Here is a 17,673-nt window from a genome sequence, read left to right on the forward strand (position 1 = left end):
CATCTGGCAATAAAGAAATCTTCGGGTTTCGTGACTTCTCGTCTGAGTCTTCACGAGCATGGCCCAGCTCAGGGTGAATCGGCCAAACTCCGGACGCTGAGGATACCCCACACTGGAGCGGCTCAGGTCATGTACGGGCCACTAGTGGTTCCTAGGTTAAGGTAGTAGGCCTGTGGCCAAGGTAACCTGTGTAGGTAACTGCCCATGGAGTCTAGGGGATCTCAAAGTCAGCTACTCACCTCCACTACTTTTGGTATCCATTACTAGTCTTACCTCTTGAAACATTCATAGCAAGAGACCACGGATTCAATTACTCCTGCGACTTCACTACGTATTGTTTGAGCTCTCACTTAGTTGACGGCGTCGATTCCGTGCGTAATGTCGTCAACACAGGAGCCTGAAGCTCCAGCTCCAGCTCCAGCTCCAGCACGGAATCCCGAAGCGCAAGCTCCCTCCGACACCGCGACGACGAACCCAGAGCTCGATCTCCCCAAGCTTCAGTCCCTCCCCGCCGAACAGCAGGATCTTTTCCTGCTCACTTATGTTTCGAGCTTGACGAAGCACGTCCTTGACCTAGCAGCGGATGATTGCACAGCACAGCAATTCTATCTCAAGAAGGAAATATTCCAGATAATCAATCTCTCTTCACCACAGCCTTCTCGAGTCATCCGGAATAATTTGGGGAAGTGCTTAGCACACATCTTCGGAATTGGAGACAGGAAGCTGCTCTTCGAAACGATCAACGACTTGATCGCAATTATATCGAGTGGAAAGTCAAAGTCCGATGCTGAGATACGGACCAAGCATGCGGCTATTGTCTGCCTAGGCGACGTGTTCGCTTCTGCTGGCGATAGCGCCATTGGGCTGCACCCCCTTGCTTGCTCAACCTTACTCAAGCTTCTTAAGTCCTCCTCGAACAATGCTGGAATCCGCGCAGCATGCCTTACCGCCCTTGGAAAGATCGTTAGTATGGTTGAAGCTAGCATGGACGAAGTGATTGCGCGTGATATCTGGAAGCAGGGGCGAAATCATGCTTCGTCCGACAAAGGCCATCTTGTCGTTGCTTCCGCCTGCCGGACTCTCAAAACATTGTTCAGGCACACGCCTTATTTCTTATACTCGAGTGACCTGGACAAACTCGAAGCTGCAATATCCAAAGCATTCGACTGTCCTTCAGTCCAAGTCCGACTGGCTGCGGCAGAGTGCTTTGCCGAGGCCCTGTTCCAGGGTCATTCAGAGGGCGGCCCACCAGAGGTAGCGTCACCAAAGGGGAAAAAGACCAAAAAAGCACTGAAACGCCAGTCAACGATACCTAATATTGCCGACGATGAGCTGGACATTCCCTCTAGATCAGCGAGCCCAGCTCCTTCAGGCAAGCGCAGTCAAGTGCTAGCTCTGTCTCTGACGGATATACTTAAGAACCTGGCATCCCAATATGTAAAATCGACAGCCTCAAACAGAATCCGAGCAGCCATTGGTGTGTGCTATGGCAAGCTTTTCAGGCGCCTAGGAGAAAAGCTTGTTGAGACAAACTATCTCAAAATTGTCGAGAGTCTCGCGATAGATGTGCTGGGTCACTCTGCAATCGCCAACAATCGATATCGTCTTCTGATTTCCAGAAATATAGTCGACATCGTTATACAAGATGTCATTGGGCGCAAGATTTTGGGAGAGTCTGGCCAGATATCCGCCGCAAAATCCCTCATCAACAATATCTTCAAGAACTACCCTCAAGCTCTAGCAGAAAGGCCGGAGCCTTCTAAGCATACTCTGATCGCGACGCTGAGCGCAGTGTCTTCGCTTATCCAATCACTAGGATCTGCGGCAAACACCTTCGCAGAATCATGTCGAGATGGTCTCTTGCAAGTATTGCAACATTCCAGTTATACTGTTCAGGTATTTGCATCTCACTGCATGAAGACGCTTGTCCTTGCCTGCCCCCAACAGCTTCTTCCTTGCCTTTCTGTTTGTATGAACAGCCTGAACCGAGAACTATCCCTCCTTGGATCGGGACGCAATTCTCCCAGAAGATGCATTGGATTTGCCCATGGACTCGCCGCGACTCTGAGTGCAAGCCCTGCTCGTCCACTCTATGGGTCAGTTGAGATCAACAGTCGCGTGTTAACTATTGCGACAAATATGTTGAAATTGAGCAGTCAAGCGCAGCTCAGGGTTGCAAGCACACAGATTCAAGTCGCTTGGGTTCTTATTGGAGGCTTGATGTCCTTGGGGCCAAACTTCGTCAAGATACATCTATCACAGCTCCTTTTGCTTTGGAAGAATGCGCTTCCAAAACCCCTCGCCAAAGATAATACATCAGCCCGAAGTTTCCTAGAGGTGTCGTTCCTGACACATGTTAGAGAATGCGCGATGGGCTCGATTTTAGCTTTCCTCGAATTCAACAGTCGTCTTTTGACTGTGGATGTGTCAAAGAGAATAGCCACCATGCTCCAGAACACCACAGCGTTCCTGAGAACTCTGCCGTCTAAAAAGATCTCTGACGACGTCAGTCAGAGACTAGCCCCTGCTCTACAGCTCCAAGATCTTGAGATGATGGTGCAGCGCAGAGTCTTGCAATGTTACGTCAAGCTTGTCAACCTCAGTCCTGCCGGTGGAAGCGAGGCACTCCTGCAGTCTAATTTGCTGACACTAGCGATTTCACTCTTCGCCGACCCGGAGAACTATGCACCAAACACTTTGAGTGCCTCGATTGCGAATGCAGCTGCTACATTCGAGTCTGTCTGGGATGTGGGCGACAATTCGGGTTTCGGAATCACTGGCCTTGTTGCTGGCCCCCGTGTTAGAAAGCTCCCTGGGCAGCAGGAAAACTCCGATGATGGGAACACAGATGAGCTCGATAGCCCAGAAGACGTGATAAATAACCTCTTGCGCTCGCCAATCTGTGGCAGTTTAGAGCATGATGCATCTGTCCTGTATATTGGCAGTACAGACTCATTTTCAAGCCCTGATCCTCCTGGAACAGAGGTCATCAATGCGGCTATTCAGCTGTTTGCATTCGCCTTTCCACTCACTCCTGGCAAGGTTCAAGAGAGTATACTCGAACAGATTCGGACATTTGCGTCTGCTGGCACTCTGATCAGAGATCCTGGGCGCAAGGCCGCCATCAATGTCAACCTTGCTGCGGCTATTCTCGCTACCATGAGGGTAGCTGTGAAAGAGACGAAATCGCCTTGCGGTGATATTTCGAACCAGGCAGTGGAAGCGTTGCTCCAAGATATCGTTCGCGACTTTGTCCTTGACCCAGATGAACATGTCAGAAGCTTGGGTTACGCTGCTACTGCTCGCTTATGCAACGTGTACGGAAATGGCTTTACGAATAATGAGATCAAGTACCTAGTCGATACCATTGTGAGCAACCGTGAACCTAGTGCGAGAGCGGGCTGTGCCATGGCACTTGGGTCCATCCAAACTCAGGTGGGTGGCATGGCGGCCGGTTACCACCTCAAGACAATCCTCGGCATCTTAATGTCTCTTTGCAATGACCCTCACCCGGTGGTCCATTTCTGGGCACTCGAAGCACTATCACTGGCAGCCGACGCCTCGGGGCTAAGTTTTGCTGGCTATGTTCCCAGCACTTTGGGTATGCTTGTTCAGCTTTACGTTTCAGAGACCCATCATGCCGAGATTTCCTCTGCAATTACAATGAATCTCGAACTCGAACTTTCTACGACATCCGCTATCGCTCGTTGCGTTGACTCCCTCATCAACGTTCTGGGTCCTGACCTGCAGGATGCCACGAAGTCAAGAGAGCTGATATTCACTCTTGTTAACCGTTTCCGTGAGGAAGATGATTGGCTGGTGCAGCGGGCTGCGCTGGGTTGTCTAGAGCATGTGTCACTTTACGCTCCTGGGCACATGCAGTTCGCTGACTACGTCAAGTTGCTTCAAAAGTATCTGATGTCTGAATCGACAACTTTACGAGATGTATCAGTGGATGGGATACACAATATGATGAAACGGAATCCACAGGACGTTCTCAGAGAAGCAGAGACCGGGTTTGAGGAACAGCTTTGGCTAGTCCTTGACACCGTTCCCTCTCATGACGGGATTCGCAATATCATCCGCAACTGGATGCATCACACATGTCTTACGGAGACTAATGCTTGGCTTCAGAGATTCCAGGCTGTACTCAAGATGACAAGAGCACGACCCAAGACAGAAGATACTCAATCTGGGTCTAAAGGCAGTGGCCTACCAGACTTGCAAGACGAGGAGGTTGCTGGGTTCGCTGCTGCTGGTGGTGCTGCTAAAGATGAGAAGGAAACCAAGGCTACTTCTGAAGTTGAGCCTTTAAGATGGCAAGTGACGACTTTTGCACTGAGCTGCATCGATGAGATGTTCTTGATAATTGCAAAGGACGTGACTGCCAATGGAGAGTCCAGAGCCCAGAGCGATCTTCAGAGCAAAGTTGCAGATGTTGTTCGCATGGCGTTCTCGGCGTCAACCTCGGGTGTCCTGGAGCTCCGTATATGGGGCCTGAAGATCATAGGAGACATACTCAAGATGTTTGGCAAGACCCCCGATCCAGACTTTGAAGAGGCGATGTTGCTGGAGCAGTATCAAGCTCAAATCAGCTCAGCCCTTACCCCAGCATTCGCAGCCGACTCATCGCCTGAACTTGCTTCAGAAGCAGTCAATGTCTGTGCCAGTTTCATCTCAATCGGTATCGTCACCGACGTAGATCGCATGGGTAGGATTCTCAAGACTCTTGTCAGCGCTCTAGAGAATTTCTCCAAAGATAGTGAGAATGCCGCAATTGGTGACCTGAAAAGCCTGAGTTCCAACGCGCAGGTCATGGTAAAGATATCGGTGTTCTCTGCTTGGGCGGAGCTCCAGGTTGCAAGCTCAGAGCAGAAATATCTTCTGGATGTGCTCAGGCCTCACATCGGCACATTGACGCCCCTTTGGTTGGAGTCACTTCGTGAGTTCGCACGCCTTCGATTCGAGCCTGACATTTCTATGACCTTGGGGCCCCCTTCACTCTCTGGCAGTCTCGACACCATCTATGCAGCCCTGAACCGCGAGACGTTGCTGCGGTTCTACCAGGATGCCTGGCTGAAGTTGGTAGATGCGATTGCCAGCTTAATCGAACAGGATAGTGAATTTGTGTTTGACGCCCTCGATGGAAAGGAATCGGATGGTCCCTCAGCGAGCGGCAAGAGCAAGAATTCCGACATCAACTACAGAGACGAGCCTGTGGCATTCTTCTTTGTTCTGTTCGGTCTGGCCTTTGAGGCGCTTGCCACGCGTTCTGGGCAAAGCGATTCTCTGGCCACGCACGAACAGACGCTAGCCATTCTTCAAGCCCTCAAGAAGATCCTCCACCCGAGTGTGTCTGGCCATGCTATCTACAGGCCGGATGTGTTTTCCGAGACCATGGACCTGCTGGATCGTCTAGTGCTCACCGAGAGCCTCGACGTTCAAGGTGTGATCGTGGAGATCGCGAGCGTTTTGTGCATTGCGCACCCTTCTGCAAGGAGACACGCCACTGAAGAGGGCGACCTATCTGATGATATCGACCAGCTCTTTGAGCTGACGCGGATCATCGTTCTTGTTCTTACAGGACTTCTTCCAAATCTTTCTGAAGGCAACCAGCCAGCCAGGCACCAGATGAACGAAGAAGCCATTCTTCTCATACGGTCATCTCTCAACGCGCTCGTGGACGCCGCAGAGGTCTTCCCAGCTATCATCAAAACCGATCTGCATGCTTGCATCATACACATCTTTGCCACGATTTTATCAACGCCTGGTTGCCAGGATCTCATAGTCCCACAGTCCCTGTCCACGCTGAAGCGTTTCGTCGGTAGCATGTCCAAGTCAAGAAGGAACCACAGCAATGGCGAACCATCTTCCACCGATATTCAATTGCAGGGGTGCCTACGCCGATTCCTGTCGATATACCTCAACGCACAGAAGCGTGAGGCTCCTCAATCCCTTACTTGTGTCAAGAACTGTCTGTTGGCTACGACGATCCTCTTTACTGGAGGCCAGAATCACCTTCCAGCTTCTGAAGCTCTTGTGGCCCGTTATCTTGAGGAGTTGATGGACTGTCTCACTGATCGAATGGTATGTATTATCCAGCCCACTTTCTTTCACCCCCCCACTCTAGGGACATCTACTAACATTAGCCTACTTTTAGACTGCCAAGATCGCGGCCAACTGCATTAAGTCACTGCTGCTCCAGCCATCCCAAACCAGTGCTGATCTCAGTATTGCTCGTTACCTGTTTCCCCGACTTGTAGCCTTTGTGACCGATACGGACCCTGAGGATCCCGAGAATGCTAGATCCTTAATTGCCCAGACTCTTTGCCAATACGTGGGCACGGGCGTTAGGGGTCGACATTTGGCGGCTATGGCAGTGGTGATCCCGACATTAATGGCCCGAGCAACAACTGAGGGTGAGGAGGTGTACCAAGAGACTAGCGCACGATTACTCGAGCTTGCCGCGATCGATCAGGAGACGTTCAGAGCAGTCGTAGGCGGCATGAGCGATGGCCAAAAGGGGTTCCTCGAAGAGGTGATTCGCTTCGGCCGGCAAACCACAGGCCAAGTGAGCAAGGCCGCAACAGTGGAGTCCGGGCAACCAAGTATTGCACTGAAGATGGACTTCGGAGGTTGATTTGACGTATATATCACGAGGTGCCTATCCATAAAGGGTGGGCGATGAGGTTGAGCCATTATGAGCAAAGTTGATCTCTCAGACCTAAGCTCCATTCGTTCTTGGCTACCCCATGAAACTTATGTTCGTCCTTCAGTCGGACACACATACCTATTACAAAACCGAAAAGAAAAGAAAAAGGGGGAGAAAAAAAAGACGAAGAACCGCACAGGACCACAAGCCATCTATGTTGAGAGCCTTAGGGGCGTGTATCGGGGAAACAGAAGCACCGCTTGTGATGCTAGATAGAAATGCTGACAGGGGGACGACAACGGGCGATGAACGGCAGCACGTACCAGACAGCTACCTCCAGCTAAAGCCCAAGGTAGAATGATTCGACGAGATACGATTCAGCTAGCCCAACGGCCGGCGTGCCCCCGATGGAAAGACTGTGGAGTCATTTGTCATGTTACACAAGGATCGCTGCAGCCTATCCGCCCAATGTTCTGTCTGGGGCAAGTATGCATTGCATTGAATTGCAATTCCTGAGCATAGCTCCAGTCACTATACAGCATGCTCGGGGCTACCGGCAATATGCCGTGCTATCGATATGGACTGCATACGATAGCAACATGCAAGTCTGAAAGTCGCAGAACTACGGAGTACCAATCACCAAAATTCACTCTGTGTGACACAGGGACGGGAAGGGAGAATGATAGAATGGGGGTTACGAAAGGGCCTTTTATACATGCAATGGGATAGATATGGTTTATGGTTACATATATAATTATGCCGTCATGACACACCAAGATACAAACACGAAGCACATATGGCCTTCTCCATCCTTTGGTGTGCAACAACAGCTCTGCTGTTGTACTCGGCCCTCATCTCTGAGGCATAGGTAGTGTCACTGTACTCTCTGACTCTGTAGTACTTACTGTAGACCGATAGCCCTACGTATTTTCGGTTCGAGGTTCTAATTTTTAGCTTCCAAGCTAACATCGACTAGAGTTGGTCTAAGGGGGGGAATAACACCGCGAATATTCGGGGGCTGTACGCACCAGCTTCTGGAATATCAGCTAGCACGGTCAGGAATAACATAGCCGTGTCAGACTAAGCCCATACACCGACTGGGCAATGTTATCGTTGGTGAGCGAGAGCAACGAGATAGGAAACCCAATCGTGAGAACTCCACTGAAGAGAAGCACAGGTAGCCATCCATCCAACTGTTGAGGCGGGCGCCAAACAAGGGGCTGGCAGACTGGTTTGTTTTACGTTTACTTTTCTCTTTTGATCCATTTGGCGGGAAAACCCCGTATCAAAAGAGACAAGAGTGTCAGTGGGCCTCCGCAGAATCTTGTTGGTCTGTGTCACCATGGATGGCATGGTGGGTAGTATCTTGTAGGGATGTCAGATATCAGAGATGGTTTCCTTTCTTTTTCTGACCTCTCCACGCAATCTGGGCCAGCTAAAGCGCATAGGCTAGACATTATCTGATCCTCAAGGATGCACGGCCTTTGCAAGGGTCAATGGTTCGGGTTGTGGCAGTTTCTATAGTAGACCGTAGACCCATGTGGCAGAGACTTTTTTTTACTGACATGCAGCTCTTTGACCTTGCGTCAGACTTTAGTGCTTGCTAGTCACGCAGTAGAACATGCCCATGTGGTCTTCAGTTGAGCTAGGACAAGTAACAGTGATGATAATTCAACTCTTGCTACTTTGTCGAGTGGTCACAAATTCCGACTCTGGCCTGTCCGTCACTTGTCGTTAAGCAGTTCCTGGCATTGGTTAATAGACATCCGCTGAAAGGTCTGCATCGTTCGTTTTCGTTCTATCCAGGACCAGTATCTTAACATCAATGCTTGTCATGATGATAGGAGGTTCCATCAACGATGACCGGCTTTTCATCCTTGACGCTAGTCTCCTTTTCGGGGGATACCTTTTTCGATGGCAACTTCTTGTCCACTTGCGACCCCAAAGATTTCTTGCTTGAAGACGACTTCTTTTCCGTTGCCTTCATTTTATCAGATCCCGTTGGCTTGGCCCCCTTGTTCTTCGGCCTTTGGGACTTCCCGTTCCGTCTTCGACCATCATCTCTCCTGCGGGATGGAGCAGTTGGTACATTCGCCTCGCTCCTCTCAGAGTCGGCCCAGTTTGACGATTCATGCGAAACGATGGTCTCCCCAAGCTCTTCCACATCTACATCCTCCCGAGTGGGTCGCGCTATCATCCTTCTGCCTTGGAAACGTGCTTTGTTGAACTGCTTCGTCGCAATATTCGCGGCCGCGACGTTATCAAAAACAACCAATATATATCCTCTGAGGTAATTGCTGTCGCTGTTCTTGGGTATCTCGATGGATTCGATCTTGTCATTGTCCACTTTGCGCTGAACCCAAGATTTGACCTCATCGGCTTCCGCTTGTTGCGGGAATGGCGACACACATAGCTTGCGTGTTTCCGGCACCACGTATTCCGACCTATAGTATGGCTCGCCGCTGGGGAAGCTGCAATTCGGGTAGTACCCTGGATGCTCACTAATACCGCGATAAGGAAGAGTAAGCTGGCTTCCTTCATGTTGGTATTGTGGAGAGTACGAGACTGCGCCTGGTTTTGGGGCAAATGACCGAGTACTGGTCTCATTGTATGTGTAGTAGCTCCCCGGGCTGGCAGCCGCATAAGTTGCAGGAGTGTTTGTGGTTACTGTGACTGGTAGCTGCTGGGAGTAGCTTGGACTCGAGAAAGACTGAGTGGTGAATCGGGAGCTGTTGACTGGAGGGTAACTAGCTATGTAGTACTAGAGTCCAAGAGTTATTACCGGGATCTTTTCAAAGCTTGTGTCTTCAGACAGGCCAGCTTACCTGTCCAGGTGCAGCAGAATACTGCGGAGACATAACCATCTGAGTTGGCAGGACATAGGGGCTGGGAGGTGTGGCTTGGTACTGCAGTGTCTGTGAAATGACGGCTTGCGGTGGTGTAGCAAGCTCCTTGATCTTGATAGAATGCTTACGGTTTCTGTCAGACGCAATGATCGAGCGACCTTTGAAAACGCCGCCGTTGAGAAGTGCTACTACCATATTAGCTCGGCCATATACTCGTCTTGCGATACATATGCCTACCCCAAGCTCTTTCAAAGTTCTCTCTTCCCCGGACTCTGACCCATCCTGAGGTACTGCTCTGGAAGACCTCGATATGGTCCACCACGCATGCAGTACGTGTCCAGTCTTTCAACTCCTGCCACGAGGTTGCGAATGGTAACTGAAAGAGTAGTCAGCTTCGTTACCGTAGCACAGGTCATGATGGGTGTGAGAGGTCGTACGTTGGCAATGGTAATGTAGTAGATACCAGTCTCATCGCCGGGACCAACGTCCGCTTGGACTGTAGCTTCGGCAGGCATAGGTTGAAGTAATCTGCACGGAGCCGACAAGTTTCCAGTTCCGAACGAGGTCTTGTGCGATGCTACAAAAGTGTGGAAAGAAATTCAAAAGGTTGTGTGACGATGACATGAGAAGCAACGGGGAGTGCGCAGTAGTAAAGAGACAGCTGGGAGCGGCCAACTGTACTATCTCATCACTGAGTCACGCTGTCTCCAGGGCTCTGGATGAAGTCTCTTGAAGGCTTCGAATCAGGCTCGGTCATATTGTGAATCAATGACAAGCAAAGGCCGTATGTATGCTTTATATCTAGCTTCTTGCAACAGCTAGTATGGGAGCGACAAGATAGGATCAGAAGAGACAACAACCCGTCTAGCATCTCCCAAACGTTGCTTTTAAATCGTTCTTTACCAGCTCTGGATTCGCTTGCATTCGATCCCAGCATCAGGCCATAATTTTGGCGCCCCGGGGTCTGGAAATGACACCGGAATATGGGTGGTTTGCGGAGGCGCATATCGTCTCAGCATTGAGAGAACGCCGAGAAACGTTGAGACTAACAAGTCTGGATCTAGCAAGCTCGCCTCCTCCTGGATGATTAACGGTGCAGTGTAACCCGAGAATCCCTGTCAGCGCTTCGACATGCATCCTGACTCTCAGCCTCGAGATGTGGGGTTCCAGCTAGGGGCAGATCGTCCGGAGCCGTAGGGTTCATTGTCGTTGCGAAACTAAGGAGGTTCGTTTCGCGCTTGGACGCTAGAGTAGATATCTTCAGAGGGCGCAGATGCTCCTAGGCGTTGTCCCTCGACTCAGCTGTCTGCCCAGCTGCTGTAGATCGATCCAAGCCACCGGCCGTAAATGTCTAGGCATGTCTCTCCCTGGTCGACATGCAGAGGACCGGGTTGAGTCCCGCATGAGATAATGATATATCATATTGCGATCACTGCTCCACCATCTGACGAAATCTCAGTTGGCTGGGTGTTGAGTAGTGACAGATCCATCGACATTCAAGGCGATGATCGAATGCCCGGCGAAGGTACCAACATTTCTCTCTTGGTCTCACGGTGACAAGAGCAGTAGTAACCCATTACCTGAGGTCTCTTTTCGCAGCCATGCGCGCATGTCGCTTCCGTGGCGCCAACAAAACGTGGATTCGATTCGTTGCTTATTGGAAGTGCAATTTGCAAGCTGCGCTGCCACGAGAGAAGAGGAAACTACACGCCTTTTATGACAGCCTCGATATGCAGTCGTGCCCTTGACATCAAATGGAAGCGCCATTTGTGTAACACGCCTAGCCACTGGAATGACTCAAATGCGGGATATCATTTCCAACAGAGTCCAGCCTGCTTCCCTCCCTTTTTAACCTTACACGTGCCAAGCCGTAACCATTTCCTGAATGAGGTCATTCAGTTTGTGCCGTACAGAGGTGGCCCTGGCGACGCTTCTTCTATATATGCTTGAAAGAGAAGGTATCGTCCAAAGTGGATGTGTCGTCCGGCATCAGAGAAGATATGTCGACAGTGTCTCCAAGATCCTGTACCGATCCTATGGTTCTATCGCCAACTGCCCCCTCGCGCCATAGAGTCGGGCATTGTGCCCCATCTGAGCACGATACCAAGACTCCGTTTTGCGCGTCTGAGATCATCAGAACCGGGAATTCGGGGTCACTGTTGATCCATGTTGTTCTAGTCCTTCCAACAATCTTTCCGTTTGGCAAATAAGCGCCCAAAGAGACCGGCTTGGGACCTTCGGACAGGGGGTCCCAAACGAAGGACACACCACGATATTTTTCATCTTGGCATGTCACGAGAAGAAGCTCACGGGCAGTGGGATGCCAATGAAAGTCCACTACTGAGTGAAACATGAGTACTGCCCGAAGCTCAGCGGCGGTGACATCCCAGATCCACAGCGTGGTAGGGGTATCATCAAGCTTTGTGACTAGCAGAGTCGAAGATGCATCAAAGGCCAATGAAGAACATCCAACTCTGATCTCGTTGGGGACCTTGCCGTCGGCCAGTCGGTTGGGAGGTGCGACCATCTGGTTCGCGCGAAGAAATGCATACGGGCTCCCTCCATGGTGCGAATCGTTCAGCCGCTCCTGCCAGACCTAGGATAATATGTGAGAATGAAAGCAAGCCGTATATGAAGTGGGCTCACCTGCAGAGTGTCCTTGGGGACGACCGTAGTGGGATGCACAAATTTCAGACCACCTCTCCATGTCTGCGTGCTGAGAGCGCCCACTGTTCTGCTGCCATCGCCCATGGCACAGAACGACGCGTCAGGACTGAGGCTGCAATTCTTAATCCCCGTCTCGAGATCGGCATCCTCGCCTCCCGTGATGCTGGATGCCAGAATAGAGCGGAAAGGCTGGCCGTCGGGGGCGTAGAGTAAGAGCCTATGCCCATGTGCTGGGGCGTCCCACAGCAGAAGCCATTGACCGTCAGGGGTCCATTTCAAGCCATGAGCGTCGACTGTTTCCGGGTACCAAGATCGCAGAACTTGCCTCGATTTGGGATGGTGAATACTGACAGCATCTCGACCATTTGTCCGGGTCAAGATGGCAAGATGTGACGTCTGGGGTCGTACAGAAAGGCCCCTGGGGGCGGATGAGGGGAGATGAAACTTGGGGTTGCTTATCTCGATAGCTTTGGAAGTTGATAGATCGAAAATGGAAAACTTGAGGCCAAATGCAGCACACGCAAAGACCTCATCATCATGGGCGCCAAACTGTACAAGTGTCTGCTTTCCGCCTCCAACTGCAGGGTTCTTGATCGTGGCACGAAATGACGAGTCAACTATTGACGAGACATGAATCTGATCGGCAGTTGCAACAAGGATACGAGACGATGACGGTGACCATGCGAGCGTGGTTACGGGGGTGGTGAGATCTGAGGGCAATTTGACCACATGCGCAATCGAGAGCGAGAGAGCTAAGCGCACTGTGATGCTCTGCGATGATAGGGTAGCAATGAATCTTCCGTCAGGGCTGGGCACGCAATGAGGTGATGCTGTGAATCCTGGTCAGTGTTCAGCGTCTCAGGTGCTGTCTACTAAAAGGATGAGAGGAGGGGAGATCTGAGCCCAGGAGAGTTGATGTGTTCTAGGATTTGTATAGGAAGGTAGATTACACCAACCCTTGAAGATACGTGAGGGATGCATCACGACTGTCACTTGAAGAGAGGTGTTAAAGATGAGAGAGAGAGAGAGAGAGCAATCGAATCGTGAGGGCGGGGTTACAAAGTAGTTGACTAAGGCAGGTAGCAAAGGAAAAGGGGAAAGTCAGGCGACGGTCTCGTTCAAGTCTTGCTTCGATCTATCAGATTCTCTTTGTGTTGTGGTGGTCTTTAGCATCGATTCTCTTTTGGGTGGCTCAATTATTCTGTCTTCAAACCGATAGTTACCAGTGTGTAGTGAGAAAGCACTTATTAAAGGTGGGGGATATTTTAATGTTTTGATATTTCCTCATCTGTGCTAGCGTCACCAGCCGTCAAAGTGGAAGGGTGATGCGCTCGCTGAACATGCCTGGAACCTACTAACCGACCAAGGTAAGGTAGCCTTCCATTGTAGTAAGTACGTATATTGCGATGTCAAGGAATTGGTAGGCACTAGGTAGGTAGGTAATTGTTTGTATTCACCAGTATACCTAGACAACAGTAACTCACCTATCATCGAAATCTTGGAGACGCCAGCCTATAATGCTATGTTGAGTGCGTCTAAATCAGGCGGCTCTGTGTTTAGTGCTTATGCGGAAATACTAATTTGCGTATGAGAATAAGGTAAGGTAGGCATGGCGCCTCATGGGACTGAATATCCTTACTCATACATAGGTCAGCTAGTGTTTCCTAATTGGTCATCAGGTTATCAGGGTCTGATATGCATGTTCCATGATGGATTTGTATCATGCACACGAACAAGCCCCAGGTATTCTGAAATACCTAGGTATATACCTTACCTTACAGAGTAAGCATTGGAAGAAGAGCCAATTCCACGTCGAACGAGTGAGCAATCCACCTGACTACAATCCGCTGACAAGTTGCCAGTATAGCACCAATGCCTCTTTAACATTCCACTTTCGAACTAACGTTACTGCTGCAGTCTGTGCAACTCCGCGGCTTGAACTAGGTACCTACCTAGGTAGGTAATGTTATTAGACTGGAGGCTGTTTCCATTACTCAGCGCGGGGATCGAATTGTGGCGAGCGGGCCCCATGATAAGATTGGATACCGTAGCTCAAGAGGGACAGATACTTCATACTTGCGTATTTGACCTATCTACTTACCTACTAACTAAGGTCATGATAGGTAGGTACCGACCTAGGGTTGGGACTAAGGTAAGATATTCTTAAACGAAGCGCCGACGGCCGACAGAGACACCAGGTCAGCTTATTATTCCTTCACTTGCCAACCTCTTTGCTTTCTCTCTCTCTCTCTCTCTCCTGCCTCATTGTCGCATCGTATTTGCGATAGCACGAAACAATGGAATCTTAGGGAACGAACCCCTCATATATATGTATATATATACACACACACTTACCTAACCATCCATCCTCCCTCACTTGTCAAGTATATAACTTGGTAGGTATTACTCCGTATAACACCTTAAAAACATGTCGTTGCTTCGCCTTTTAGGCTCCAAACCTTCGGCCCTAGCCAAAGCTAAACCTACCCTACAACGAACGGCTCCTTCACGAGTGCTCCTCGCTTGTCCCTCCTTCAGAACCATTGCGACAGCTTCTGCGAGACCCCAAGAGGCACCCCGCGAACCTCCCTCTGCAACACCAGAGATCGACCTCCTACAGTCTCGCCGCCGGCGCATCCGAGACTCAAAGCCCTTCTCCGACTTCCTCACAGATACCTTCCACCGACAACATGATTACCTTCGCATATCTGTCTCGGAGCGATGCAATTTGCGGTGCGTCTACTGCATGCCCGAAGAAGGCGTGCCCTTGTCGCCAAACCGAGAGCTCTTGACAACTCCAGAGATTGTCCTCTTATCGTCCGTATTTGTCTCGCAGGGTGTGACTAAGATCAGGTTGACGGGAGGAGAACCGACTGTGCGGCGGGATATCCTACCTCTGATGCAACAGATTGGAGAGCTGCGACGGCATGGTCTAAAGGAGATCTGCATCACAACCAACGGCATCTCTCTGCACCGGAAGCTCGACAGCATGATCGAGAGTGGGCTGACGGGCGTCAACCTGAGCCTCGACACTCTGGACCCTTGGCAATTCCAGATCATGACGAGGAGGAAAGGCTTCGAGGCCGTGCAGAAGAGCATCGATAGGATTCTCGAGCTCAACAGACTTGGTGCTGGCATCAAGCTCAAGATCAATTGCGTGGTCATGAGGGGTGTCAACGACAGAGAGGTGCTCCCATTCGTGGGCCTGACGGAAGAAAAGGACGTCGAAGTCCGCTTCATCGAGTACATGCCATTCGACGGTAACAAATGGAGCAAAAATAAGATGTTTAGCTACCAAGAGATGCTGGACCTCATCAGGACAAAGTACCCGACGCTGCAAAAAGTGCAGGATCACAAGAACGATACAAGCAAGACGTGGCACATTCCAGGCTTCACTGGCAGAATAGGCTTCATCACGAGCATGACGCACAACTTCTGCGGTACTTGCAACCGTCTTCGAATAACTGGTGACGGCAACCTCAAGGTGTGCTTGTTTGGCAATGCTGAGGTCTCTCTACGCGATATCCTGCGGAAGTCCAACAGCGGCGAGCCCATCGATGAGCAGGCTTTCGATGCCATGAGACAGATCGAGATGGACCGGCGGAGGGACTTGTTAACATCAGACCGGACTCCTCTCGGCCTGGCACCTAATGAGATGGAGCTGCTCGAAGTCATTGGAGCTGCTGTCAAGAGAAAGAAGGCAAAACATGCGGGCATCGGTGAGCTCGAGCATATGAAGAATAGGCCCATGATCTTGATAGGTGGGTGACTCCACCCCTGCTCATCTTGCGCAAAATCCCCACGCATGATTCGAAATGTCAGACTCAAGGTGTATGGTTCAAGAGACGTTATTCAGAGATTGTTCGCGGGGCAACTATCATGCACATATGGGCTGGCGTTGAAGGGTCGTTTTTCTTTCTTTCTTCTTTTCGCTACTTAAACTTTGAGGCTTGGACACCCTCTTATATGAGATGGAAGTAATACTGAATTGAGTTTTTGTTGTAGATACGCTTGGTCGGTCTTGGTCATTGCGCGCCATGCCTCCTCGAATACAATCCCTTCTGCATAACGGTCCCAGCTTCAAGGCTGGCCGGTCTGTTTCCACACAGCAGCGACTCTTCTCCAAGAGTCGCCATGTCCGAGGACAGGACAACAGCGACAACGCAAAGCTGACACATGTCTCTGCCTCGGGGGAGGCACGGATGGTCTCCATATCAGACAAGACGGTGACATCACGCATCGCCAAAGCTGCATGCACCGTCCGATTCTCAAACAGCACAGCGATTGGGCTCATCAGAGACAATCAGATGAAGAAGGGGGATGTCCTGGGGGTCGCGCGGATCGCTGGCATCATGGCATCGAAGCGAACTCCAGATCTGATCCCACTCTGTCATCCGATCTCGCTCTCCAAGGCCGCGGTTGATCTCGACGTCAGGGGTGACGACAGAGTCGAGATCGTAGCCACGGTCACGTGCGACGGAAAGACGGGGGTGGAGATGGAGGCGCTGACGGCGGCGTCTACGGCGGCATTGACAGTTTACGATATGTGCAAGGCTGTGGATAAGGGCATGGTCATCGAGGGGTTGAGAGTTGTCCTCAAGGATGGGGGAAAGAGTGGGAGATGGGAAATGGAGTGAGCCTCAACCCTTAGGTTAGTAGGTAGTTCAAGTAGCCAACCACATACATAGTATGAAGAAGATGCAACTACCATTATACGGTGTGATAGAACCTCATATGCATAGTAGGTCCCGCCTTCAACGAAACAGAAAGGGTGACTCATCTAATCCGCCTCTTCTTGCACCTTTCAAGGTCGACGAATTGTCGTTTGGCGACACAGGGTCTTGGCAGAAACTCAGCACAAGACCACAATTGATATGCGCAGAAGTCAGGAAGCAATAGTAGTACATATAACACTTATTCAAGAAGCGCCGTAACCTGTAGTCGTCATCTCCACCACCGGCAATGATGGAACAGTTACGGATAGTTAAAAGAGAAAACTAATGATTGATGATCCTCTTGATTCAGCCACAATGCACGAGTCGTTTAATCACCTCTCATCTGCGGCCCCAGAAGGTTGATTATCATTAAACAGGAGTCTCGCAAGCCACCATGACCACAAAGGCGAGGAGGAGGGGGGAAAAAAAGCAAATATTCGGAGACAATACGGATACCAGTTATGGAGCCACAGTCGAGACATTTAACGGCGGCAATCTAGGTAGGGTTGTGCTGCAGAGGCACCAGGCTCAACTCGAGACCAACAGAGAGGCCCCCGGCTCCTCCAAGATTAAAGCCCTGGCAGGGAATCCGAGAGCTAAGCGGAAAACTTCCTATTCAAGACGAAGCGAGAAACACAAGAATGTGACAGGCCAACAGGGTTCGGCATTGCATGCAGTGCAGAGAGGGAATTGTCTGCTGCACATGACCCTTGTGAGGCGTTGACGATTGTGCATCGTGCATCAGAGAGGAGGGTAACAAAAGGCGGTGGAGGAGATTGTATGTATGTATGTA

General features: G+C 50.6%; 5 protein-coding genes across 5 annotated transcripts; 3 read left to right on the plus strand and 2 right to left on the minus strand.

Annotated features, from left to right (window-relative positions):
• Positions 1-378: 378 nt before the first annotated feature.
• Positions 379-6,640, plus strand: FTJAE_13026 (omega-conotoxin-sensitive calcium channel alpha-1 subunit rbB-I; the record flags this gene model as incomplete). Its single annotated transcript, XM_037346126.1, has 2 exons — positions 379-6,087; positions 6,161-6,640. The coding sequence occupies 2 exons, from the start codon at positions 379-381 to the stop codon at positions 6,638-6,640; spliced, it is 6,189 nt and encodes a 2,062-aa protein (XP_037199953.1).
• Positions 6,641-8,474: 1,834 nt separating this feature from the next.
• Positions 8,475-10,013, minus strand: FTJAE_13027 (uncharacterized protein; the record flags this gene model as incomplete). Its single annotated transcript, XM_037346127.1, has 4 exons — positions 8,475-9,413; positions 9,478-9,683; positions 9,736-9,874; positions 9,936-10,013. 4 exons carry the CDS (start codon positions 10,011-10,013, stop codon positions 8,475-8,477), a joined length of 1,362 nt encoding a protein of 453 aa, XP_037199954.1.
• Positions 10,014-11,434: 1,421 nt separating this feature from the next.
• Positions 11,435-13,146, minus strand: FTJAE_13028 (WD-repeat 8; the record flags this gene model as incomplete). The annotated part of the gene is made up of 3 exons (XM_037346128.1): positions 11,435-12,094; positions 12,145-13,004; positions 13,122-13,146. 3 exons carry the CDS (start codon positions 13,144-13,146, stop codon positions 11,435-11,437), a joined length of 1,545 nt encoding a protein of 514 aa, XP_037199955.1.
• Positions 13,147-14,593: 1,447 nt separating this feature from the next.
• FTJAE_13029 (molybdenum cofactor biosynthesis 1 A) lies at positions 14,594-15,934 on the plus strand (the record flags this gene model as incomplete). Its single annotated transcript, XM_037346129.1, has 1 exon — positions 14,594-15,934. The coding sequence occupies one exon, from the start codon at positions 14,594-14,596 to the stop codon at positions 15,932-15,934; it is 1,341 nt and encodes a 446-aa protein (XP_037199956.1).
• Positions 15,935-16,202: 268 nt separating this feature from the next.
• On the plus strand, positions 16,203-16,802 carry FTJAE_13030 (molybdenum cofactor biosynthesis 1 A; the record flags this gene model as incomplete). The annotated part of the gene is made up of 1 exon (XM_037346131.1): positions 16,203-16,802. The coding sequence occupies one exon, from the start codon at positions 16,203-16,205 to the stop codon at positions 16,800-16,802; it is 600 nt and encodes a 199-aa protein (XP_037199957.1).
• Between the last annotated feature and the right edge of the window lie 871 nt (positions 16,803-17,673).

Source organism: Fusarium tjaetaba (assembly GCF_013396195.1).
Source record: "Fusarium tjaetaba strain NRRL 66243 chromosome Unknown NRRL66243_c0000380, whole genome shotgun sequence".
Lineage (NCBI taxonomy): Eukaryota > Fungi > Ascomycota > Sordariomycetes > Hypocreales > Nectriaceae > Fusarium > Fusarium tjaetaba.